Here is a 10,929-nt window from a genome sequence, read left to right as displayed (position 1 = left end):
GTTGTGGGCATAGGCCATATATTGTAATTTTGGAGGAAAATTATGCCAGCCTATATATCAAGCATGCAAATGTCTTCAAAATGAATGGATCAAAATTAAGCACACCTTTGACAAATAACACTGTTGCTGTTAACTGCATAATGCAGTAAGTTGTGGTAACTGGCTGCAAATATAGGCTTTCGAAATGCCAAGTTCCAAGTTTAACTTGATGACGGCCAAGTTCAACAAGCCAGATCATCAAAATGAAAATATCTATCACCACGGAACTGCCATAACCACTAAAAAGTCTACCGATCTGCTCAGCGCCCATTCGTACAAAACATCGCGAACAAACGTGGCCTTGATCCTTACGTAGTTTGAGCGCCGAAGGCCACACACAATGTAACGTCTGCACACCGCCCGCAGCCGCAATGCTCCCGCAACACTATCACGACGAGCACAACACAACCCAACCACTCAACATCACCCGCCCACAATCATCTGCCAGATGTATCGACTGCGCAGTTCTCGTCTACTTCGGTGCTGAAACCTGAATGAACGCAACCGCTAAATCGAAACAAGTGCAGCATATGCGCGATCACGATGGGAATCCCATGAGCGCTAGAATTCCAGGACTGGGAAGAAATTAATGTTCTGTGGAACACGCTTTAGCCTAAAACCCACTTTGAATCTAAATCAGTAGCAAACATGAACTACTCAGGGCCACCTTGGATAATGCAGTACGGCATTAGTGTGAATCTGAGTTGGCAGCGTGGACAGGCACGCTGACCGGGCTGAGTTGACCGAGACAGCCTGCTGCCAGCATGCGCCGCGAGAAGCACTGAACGGTGGCGGGTTGGAGCGCAAAGTACTTGTTTTGGAAAGAGCAAGGTACTGCTGTCAGCATTTTCACGTGGTGCTTTCATCACCAACAGGTCGCGGCAACTCTGCTGTCGTTGGTGGCAGTCCCCATCACAGCGACCTTTCACACCAAAGATGTGCTCGACCTCACAGCGACCAAGCCGCTGCCGGCGTGACCTATGACCACAAGGACCGCCATTACGCCGAGAACAAGGGCGGTTCCGACTGCGAGCCAATCACGAGCGACCCGGGTCTGGGCGCCGGGCTGGCCGACGGCGGCGGGGCCGAGCCCTGCCGCCTGCTCGACGACAGTCCCGGCGTGCGCCGCCTCCGGCCCGCGCCGGCAGAACCCGCTAGAGGCGCTGCCGGCGGCGGCGAACGTCAGCCAGCTGGCTCCGCTGCCGGTCGGCGGCCGCATCCGCGACCCGTTCCTCCCCAGCGACACGGCGGTGCTGGGCTCCCACGCCAGGAAGGTCAACGTCACCCGGCTGCTGACGGAGCAGCGGCTGGAGGCGCAGCTCCTGGCTGAGGGCCGGGTGCCACAGCCCAACTCAGCCGCCTACAAGCAGATGTTGAACGCGCTCTCCACGGACGAGGCTCAGGAGCTCGGCCGCGCCGGCCTCCGGCAATCACTCACGCTGTGCGGCTGCAGCGGCTTCCGGGACAACAGCACCGGTAACGTGACACAGAGAGCGGACAGGAGCCCGCATCCAGCGGTCCACCTGCCGTACTGCGAGCCGGAGCCTGTCCCACACTGCCAGAGGAGCAGGCCGTTCCGCACCAGCGACGGAGAGTGTAACAACCTGATGGTGAGCGGTTCGGGTAGAGGCGTCGGCACAGAATACGGTCTTACATGCGCCGTCGATCGTGTTCAGGAAGTTACAAACAGTAAGCCCGTTGTGAAGGTCTCTTCTGATGTGGTCTTGTGTCACGATTATGGAAATACGTAGCTATTAACGGTTTTCGTGGACAAGACTTCCTTTACAGAATCCACCCGTGATCCATTTCTGATCAGCTGGCCCAGCAGTTTCCAGCACGCATGCATCTGTTGTCACTGCATTTAAGTTTTTAATTATGCCAAATTCAAAAAATGTTGCGACCAAAGTTCACATTTCTAATTTATGACTGCAAACGTACTGTGAATAGATATAGCTACGACTTAAAGCAATGCAAGCTGCCACATTGTATAGACATTCTCGATGTACATGTTCGGTATCTCGCGAACATTTTATCCATGCACGTACCTATTCCCGACATTTTACTGATTCCCGTATTACTCGCCCTTCCTGCTAGGGAGAGCGCAGGCAGCAGACAGGCAGGCAGGCAGGCAGCGCCGTAAAGCCAAATCAACTGAATGCGTTGTAAAACCTCAATGGCGATGATCTGTATCTAGTTATCCGAAACATCCATACCCTATCCAGCCTGTCACCCATTCCATCTGAGTAGCCGTGGGTTCACTTGACACGTGAAGTCCTTTGTAGCTGCGTAAGATTCAAGACATTGGAAAAATATCGGAGTACCCATACTTCACATACATATAATCATACCCATATTCTATTTGACAAGTTGGATATGGTTGTAAGCTTGCTGATGCATTCGCCTTCCAACAATGAGCCACATTGTACGTAGGCTTCATGGCACAGCGCATCTGCTTCCATCACAACCCCCTTTCGCGTGTTTCAGCACCCGCGCTGGGGTCGCGCTCTGACCGGACTCGGTCGCCTGCTGCCCAACACGTACGACGACGGCCTGTTCCGGCCGCGGCGCCGCGCCGCCGGCGGCACAGCCCTGCCCTCGGCGCGCGCCGTCACCGCCGCCGTGCTGCGCGACAGGAGCGCCGAGTCGGACGCGGCGTCCGCTGCCCTGGTGGCGTTCGGCCAGTTCCTCGCGCACGACACCATACAAACGCCTGTGTACCGGATCAACGCGCACACGGGGCTGCAGTGCTGCGGCGCCGACGGCAGCGCGCCGCCCACTCCGCCGGTGCACCCGCAGTGCTTCCCGATCGAGGTGGCGGCCGACGACCCGTTCTACGGCACGCTGGGGCGCCGCTGCCTCAACCTGGTGCGCTCGCTGTTCGCTCCCGACCCCCCTGCGAGGCGCGACCCGCGGCGCAGCTCAACGCGCTCACAGCCTACCTGGACGGCTCGGCGGTGTATGGGGTCGACCACTACGCCGAGCGGCGGCTGCGTGAGGGCCGCGGCGGCCGACTGCGGGAGTACGGCGGCCTGCTGCCGCCCAGGTCCAAGGCCGCGCTGACGTCCACCGCCGTCCGCCGGGACGTCACCGGTGGCCGGCGGCCCGAGCGGGACCCGCGGCTGAGTCCACCGAACAAGGACAACTGCGACGGCGCGGAGTCGCACCGTCGCGCAGTCGACGCCGAGTCGCCGAGTCGCGCCGCACCGTCACACAGTCCCCGGCAATCTCCTGTCGCTACGGAACCGTGGTATCGATCTCAAAGCTGTCCTCAGGACCCGACCATGATGAGCTGGAGTCCTCAGGCCTCCCTCCTGAATCCGCGCCGCCAGCAGCCTGTCTCTCGCCTCCGATCTCCAGCGCGTGTACAGCGAGCCTGACCCTGTACCCGGGCCAAGCACCAGCGGCGGCGGGCGGCGACAGCGCCTGTCACGGGGCTGCGTGGGCTGCATCTGCTTCGACGCAGGTGAAACCGCGTCAACGAGCAGCCGCCGCTGGCACTGCTGCACGTTGTGGTGTGCGCGAGCACAACCGGGTAGCGGCGGCGCTCGTGCGGCGGCACCCGCATGCCGGCGACGAGTGGCTCTTCCAACGGCGCGCAAGGTGACGGTGGCGGAGCTGCAGCACGTCACGCACAACGAGTTCCTGCCGAGCCTGCTGGGGGCTTGACTTCAGCCTGCGACACGGCCTGCTGCCGCTCAGGGAGGGCTTCTCCACCTTCTACGACGTACGAGGTCAGCGCCGAGCCGAGCTGTCCGTCGAGTTCACCACGGCCGCCTTCCGCCACGGCCACTCGCAGGTGCGACAGAACGACTGTGGCTCGCTTCGCGCTCCGGCGCGTAGCCGAGCGCTACCTGGTGCCCGAGCTGTTCGCGCCGTCGCTGCTGCTGGCGCCGGAGCGGCTGGCGCGGCTGGCGCGCGGGCCCCCCCAGCCCCGCGCAGCGTGTGGACGGCAACTCGGAGCGCGCCGTGTTCGGCGACCTCTTCCGCAGCCAGCAGCCGTCCGGCCTGGACCTGCCGGCCCTGAACGTGCAGCGCGGACCACGGCCTCGCCCGTACGTGGACGCGGTGGCGCTGTGCCTGGGCCTGCGGCTGACCACCTGGTACAGCCTGCGGCAGCTGATCCCGGAGGAGGACGTGACGCGCCTGCGCACGGTCTACAGCAGTCCGCGGGACGTCGACCTCTACATCGGCGGCTCCTGGAGCGCCACGCGACCGCGCGCAGGTCGGTCCCACGTTCCAGTGCATCATCGGGCGACGCCTTCTTCCGCCTGCGCTTCGGCGACCGGTTTTTTCTACGACAACGGCGAGCTGGTGCACAGCTTCTCGCCCGTGCAGCTGCGCGAGGTGGTGCGCCACACGAGCCTGGCGGGTGCTGCTGTGTGACACGCTCGGGCCGCTGTTGCCTCACGTGACGCCGCTGGCGTTCAGCCTGCCTTCGGCGAGACCAATCCGGCGGTCAAGTGTGACTCGCTTGCCGTGCCGGAGGTCGACTTGAGCGTGTTTCTGAGCGATGCTTTCGCCTGCCGTGCCGGAGGTCGAAATGAGAGTGTTCTGAGCGATGTGTTCGCCTGTCGTGCTGGAGGTCGACATGTGCATGTTCTGAGCGATGTGTTCGCCTGCCGTGCCGGAGGTTGACCTGAGCGTGTTCTGAGCGATGTGTTTCGCTTCCGTACCGGAGGTCGACCTGAGCGTGTTCTGAGCGAGTGTTTCACCTGCCGTGCCGGAGGGCGACCTGAGCGTTGTTCTGAGCGATGTGTTCGCCTGTCGTGCCGGAGTCGACCTGAGCGTGTTCTGAGCGATGTGTTCACCTGCCATGCCGGAGGTCGACCTGAGCGTATTCTGAGCGATGTGTTCGTTGCCGTGCCGAGGGCGATCTGGGCGTGTTCTGAGCGATGCGCAAGGATTTCTAGCGAGGTGTGAGGTTTTTAAACTGTGAGTGTCACCGTGATGTGACATCGTTGAACTGATCATTTACGCCACGCTGCTTTGGGTATTGGGATTTATGTGTCGCAAATACCTTTGGACATCAATAGATGTCATATGGTGGCAATAGATGTTATTTATGCAAGTCTGGATTACAAAAGGCTTATACGCAAAAATGCGGTTTACGAAATAATACCCCTTTCGGTGACTTTTTGCCAAAACACGCTCAGGCTGAAATCCAGGGAGGTAAAGACCCAACCCTTTTATGGTTCAAAATCATCTTCCGAGCACGGACCACCAGTCAGGAAAATAAGTGAATATTTTCATATAAAAAGTCGCCGACCAGGCCTTAACGTGCAGGGCTCACCATGGCCGATTACTATGCGAACGTGATATGTGTCTTGATGTGTGATGTGTGCTTGCTTACAATCGCTCATGCGTGTAATAGTGACCCTAAACACGTGATCCACATGTCTGTTTAATTGAAATCATTTGAATGTTAAGTGAACGGCCGCCAGAGCAGGCTCCTGGAGCTGGAGTCGGAGTCAGAGCACCTGCGCTCCCAGCTGGACGCGCGCGTGGCCAGCAGCGGGACACGGCCGGCAGCCCGGACGAGCTCCGGACGGTGCTGCGGGACATATTCGCTCGCCTGGGTCTACCGCTGCAGCTCGTGAGTGATAACGGCCCCAGTTTGCTTCAGAGCAATTCGCCATCTTCACAGCAACCAACCGCATCAGACGCATGAAGCGAGCGAATCCAGACTGCTGTCCCCGGCTGGAATGGCGTATTTGGCGCCCGGCTGTCGTGTTAGCTGGTGGAGGCGACACCACAAGTACTGCCCCAGCAGGCTGACATATAGGGCCCCGGCCAGAGCACAGGGCCCTCTGGCAAAGGAAAATTACCGAACGCCAAGTAATGGTTTCATGTCCCTATACGATCAAGAGTATCCGCGTAGGCCAAAAGAAAGGGACCTGACGGGACTGAAAGGTCCTCCGCCAATGAGATCAAATAGAGAGCCCTAGTTCAAAGGATAGAGCTCCGGGCATCGCGTGGCTTGCTACCTTACCTTTCATGAGCCCTAGCAACGGCGCAAGGCCCTCCGAGCAAGTGGAAAGAATCCAACATCAATGTGAAGGGCCCCTGAGCAACGAGTGTACCCTGGGATATGGGACCCCGGAAAAAGCGTGTAAAGCTTTTCGCGCGAATAGGAAGAATCTGTGGAGGAAACTCCGATTTATCAAGAGTGCCAAGGCATATAAGCAGGTCAGGGTGTCCATTTGTATTCTTTTGTGAGCCCCCCCCCCCCCATTGTTGAGTTGGGCTCGTTCAATATGGGCTTGGTCCCCTAGTGTTTTTGGCTTGAATGCTACAAAAAACGTGAAAATGATCATAACACAAATACTATGTTCTTTAATCTTTCCACATAGGGCATCTCGTATCACTCTATAGCTGAAAGTCATGGTTGCTCTCACTCAAGATAAAAATCGTAACACTTGAAGCGGATAAACAATGCAATAAAACTTCACATACCTGGCGCAATGGTTTTGTGAGGTTAAAGTAAAAAGCTCTGGAACATGGAAAAGGCCTAAATCCATCATGGTTAACCCAGTCCCCGTCTCCCACAACCAAACTCCAGTGCCGCCTCCCATGACCGCCATAGGCCGAGCGCTATCGGCCGGCCCTAAGATGGCTTCTAAAGGGGCACCTTTACATGCTGATCAGAAGATTGGACGCGTGCGTCAGTGCCTGCTCCATGGATCCAACCCTGCATGACTTCTGTACTGCTTAAGTTTGAGACTTTTATGACTTATGCGAAGGTTGAAAACCATATTGCGTTTAAACAAAATAAAGTGGGCTAAATTACGGTGAGAAAAAAGTATGGGGGGAGGTAACTTGTCGGGCCTTCGGTTTATCATCCCCCCCCCCCCCCAATAGTTTACAAACATTGACATCCCGAAACAGATAGTTTCAAACAGCAGCGTAGGGCCCTACGAAAAAATGCAAAGATATCAGGGACAATGTGGAAGGCTCCTTAGCGATCTGACTGACCCGGTAAGTGTGCACAATAGGGCCTTGGTTTCAGTCGTATAGGGTCTGGACAAGAACGTAAGGCCTTTGGACAGCGTAATGATGCCCAAAGTTTTCCCCGATTCACACGTTTTTCAATCCGTGAAGACTTAACTTTGTCTGGGAATTGGCTCTTCATTTTCATTTGCAACTATTTTTGGGTCGCCTGTAGCCCAAGGGCATCCGATTTTGCTCTGCTTTGTGTTAAAAAAATGTTTCCGTTCGACCAGCTATGGGGCCCCTCAAAGGTCTATGGCCTCCTTCGGAGCAGAAGGCACAGGGGCAGACATGGGCCCGTGCCTTCGTCCACCCCCCCCCCACCCCCCATCTGTATTCTGCCAGCGGCCTGAGCAGCTTAATTAAATGTTTCCCCTACCAAGAACATAGTCATTCATTCAAATAAGAAGTACGCAACACACGACATGGAGGACCACCCAACGAAAGAGTGTGCCCGAGAGGTTAGCAGATAGGGCCCTCCACTCCAACAAAAAGTACCCAAGAGCTAGTGTGGAGGGCCTCCGAAAGTTCGAGTGTACCAGAACAAGTTATCAATGGGCCCCCTACAGGAGCGTAGGGGTGCAAAGTTCTAATACCCAATATGCAGGGCCTTAAACAATCCAAGTGCCCGAGCAGGTTATGCAGGTGGTCGGCCCAAACAAGCGTGAAGGGCCTTCCATTGAGAATGAAAATGCCAAAGACCAATTTGGAGGGGCCCGAACGACCGAGTGTAACCCAAGCAGTTATCGGCATGGGCCCCCGACACAGCGTAGGGCCTAAGAAAGTGACAGGGAATTAGAAGCACTCTGAACCAATGTAGAGAGTCCATGAGCAAATCCGCGAGTATGTAGTAAGGCTAACCGCGACTAACGTGAAGGGCCCCCGAACAATCGAGAATACCCGGCAGGTTAACATATGGGGTCCCCGGCTGTAGCGTACGGAGCCTTTCGGGCAAATGGGAAGAATTTGTGGAAGGCCGCTGATTGACAAGAACACCCCGGCACAGGATGGCAAGGAAGGGCTCCTAGGTGACAACCCAGAGCCCGCGAGCAATTGCAAAGAAAAGTGAATGCACCGCGGAGAAGGCTCCTAGCGATCGCAATCGACCCAGGCCAGTGGGCATATAGGCCCCGTAGGAAACAGCATAGCGCCTCCGGACAGCGTAATAAAGGCCTGTGATATCACAATCACGACAATCCGCAAAGAGCGAAGTATGGTTTTTCTCTACTGTGGGCAGGTTTACTTTCGTTTGCGACTGTTTTTGTGGCCGCTTGGAGGCCCAGAGGAAGCTCAAATTTTCTTGCGTTCTGGTTTTTAAAAAATATTGATGTTCCCGCCTGCTCCGGGCACCTCCTTCCATCACTAGGCTCCTCTCTGGGCCCAAGGAGAGCCATGACTCTGCCCCTTATGTAGCCTTCCCTGGATCCGTCCCCTAGCTGCTGGGTATAATGCTTAGTCTTTTACCGCTCCCACTTTGCCTTTAACTCACGCTGTCAGGCGCAGCGGGAAATACCGCGCAGAACTCAGAGGCGATGGAACAATGCCCTGAGACTGTTCTCTCTATCTCTCTCAAGTACCACATATTTTATCGGCTGAACCGGTAAGCCAATCAAAAGCCACCTGTTGCCATGCCTGAGACACTTGCGCTTGAGATATGTTACAACACAAACCGGCTAGGCATATGATGCTAATAATCTTTTAAAGTGATAACATAACAGACCAATAAAGCGTTGGTGCAAACCCAGGGTAAACGTTCGTGTAGCGTGGTGCCTTGCCACTTCGTCTTTGGACCAAGCCGCAGCGACACGGGAAGATTGCATTGCTGCCCCCTCTGCAGGCCAGCTTTTCCGCTCGCCAGCTCGGAGGGATCCACTGCTTCTTTGACGAAAAGTACCCGCAGTACTCGCTGGTAGCCCTTCTCGTCCTTTTCCGACCCGATTGCCGTCGACAGGATATTTCGCCATCGTTTGTTTCAGTCTGGGACATTAGGTGGACGTCGGCTGGAGTGCGGAGGTAGGTCGGCTGGAGAGGAGGGGGGGGGGGGGGGGGGTACGTCGGCTGAAGTACGGACGAACGTGGCTGAACGGCGGGCGAAGGTCGGCTAGAGAGCGGGGAACGACGGTTAGAGAGCTAACGAAAAGCCGGTCGGCGAGCGGGCGAACAGTCGCTTGAGAGCCGGCGAAAGTCGACTGAAGAGCGAGGATGCGCCAGCTGAAGTGCGGGGCGAAAGTCGGGGCTGACGGCTTGCCGACGTTTTTGAGAAGCGTGGAGATGCAAATTAATGGTATCATTTCATCTACATGTAGAGGCTACTACCTTCGTATTGAGTCGGCCTACAATCGCCAAGATCATTGAATAAGTCGCAAGATCGCATAAACTGCCTGTTGTCTCAGCCTGAAGTCCGCCATTCGGACGCTGATAGCAGTGATCACTTCTGCAGCGACCTAATGACTTTCCTCCGCCCACGTAGATAGAAAAACTTCATCACCCTTGCTTCACGCATTGAGTGAAAAAAAATGCAGCCTGAGCGCAAAATAGGGCGAAGAAAGAGGTCCGTTGTCCGTCCTGGTGGCTCAGTTTGTCCGTCCTGGGTGGCTCAGTTGGTTAGAGCGCCTGCCTTCCGTTCCACCCACCTGTGGCAGGGTTGGTTCGAGTCGATTTAGGGCGCTCGCTATTTGCCCTTGACAGGTATGGTCTTGCGGTCGGTAGCAGCGGGTCGCGCTAAAGGTCAGTTGACGTGAGAGGGCAGGACGGACCGTACCGAGCATTGCGGCACGTTAAGCTTTCGTCACCAAATTCTGCCGTTGCCTGGAATTGCGCGATCGGATGGTGGGGTCAGGGCTCACACAACAAGCAATGCTTGGCGTGAGCGCTGATTCCAGAAATCCATCCATTTAAAGGGTTCGGATCAAATTCATAAAAAGCCGAGTGTCCTACTGTATTTGGCAACATTTTCACTGAAAAAGTACAATGTGGGTGAAAATGCCTCAAAGTGGGATAAAATAGCGCACCACATCGCATAACACAAAAGGAGAGATTTTACTGCGAATGGTCCTCAGAAATGGCAGGGAAATAAATGATTTCCCGTTGATAACCACGAAGACAACATGGCGGGGTCTAAAAACCGGCATATGAAGCAGACACAGCAGTTCTTCGACACGCGGCTCGTCTGATCGCCTTGAAACACTCACCAATCGCTTCCGTGCAATGTGGCGCGTCATGGGGAGGCAATCTCGGGACCCAACGTGACGGTCAAACACCGCGAAAACGTGAATGCAGAGTTTTACATGCAAGTGCAAACAACTCAGACCTCAGAGCCTGCTGCACCGATCGCTGTAAAGCCTTCTACCATCGGATGCCCCATACTTGATTCCCGCGTGAAGCTGAAAATTTGGTACCCTTAGGTCTGACCAAATGTAGTCAAATTTCCACAAAATTCTGAAATCAATACCTGTAGACAACCACATTCAGGAACTATTGTTCCATCATCTCCAAAACCTTCACTACTCGATGGGGCATACACAGCAGCTCCAACGTTTGCCATGAGGCCATACCATGGGTGTAGGAACAGAGGGGGAGGGGGGGGGGGGGGCAGGAGGGCCATCGCCCACTTTTCAAGGTGGTGGGGGGGGGGGGGGCAGCAGTGTTGACTGCCCCCTCCCCTTTTCAGATTAAGGTTGTGATTAGCTTATTCTGCACTACATTAAACAAACATGCTGATTTACCTAGTTCACCAGCCATCTTTTCGACATGCGTCATTCTGTCGTTTGCTCATTGGCCATCACTTAGTGTCAGCCACAGGCCGACGCCGCGGCGCCTTTGGAGACTGCAACGCCGGGGTCGATTCTAGTGTTGCTATGACTTGCAAGTTCAAGCAACCGCAAGCGCATGTCCAAAACCTTA

The 10,929-nt window shown here is 55.8% G+C and overlaps 1 protein-coding gene across 1 annotated transcript; it reads left to right on the top strand.

Annotated features, from left to right (window-relative positions):
- Positions 1-140: 140 nt before the first annotated feature.
- LOC119113613 (chorion peroxidase-like) lies at positions 141-4,834 on the top strand. Its single transcript, XM_037237902.1, has 7 exons — positions 141-145; positions 1,280-1,649; positions 2,524-2,597; positions 2,673-2,915; positions 3,739-3,835; positions 3,979-4,404; positions 4,766-4,834. The coding sequence occupies exons 1-7, from the start codon at positions 141-143 to the stop codon at positions 4,832-4,834; spliced, it is 1,284 nt and encodes a 427-aa protein (XP_037093797.1).
- Positions 4,835-10,929: the final 6,095 nt, after the last annotated feature.

This window comes from Pollicipes pollicipes, unplaced genomic scaffold (assembly GCF_011947565.3).
Source record: "Pollicipes pollicipes isolate AB1234 unplaced genomic scaffold, Ppol_2.1 Scaffold_7262;HRSCAF=8765_pilon_pilon_pilon, whole genome shotgun sequence".
NCBI classification, from domain to species: Eukaryota; Metazoa; Arthropoda; class Thecostraca; order Pollicipedomorpha; family Pollicipedidae; genus Pollicipes; species Pollicipes pollicipes.
Note: the sequence above shows the minus strand (reverse complement) of the source record. Positions and strands in the feature narration are given on the sequence as shown.

What these genes read in the sequence shown, in the direction of transcription:
- LOC119113613 (XM_037237902.1), top strand. An exon ending in GAGAGTGTAACAACCTGATG is followed by an intron (nt 1,650 to 2,523) that starts GTGAGCGGTTCG and finishes CGCGTGTTTCAG; the next exon opens with CACCCGCGCTGGGGTCGCGC. An exon ending in TACGACGACGGCCTGTTCCG is followed by an intron (nt 2,598 to 2,672) that starts GCCGCGGCGCCG and finishes GCTGCGCGACAG; the next exon opens with GAGCGCCGAGTCGGACGCGG.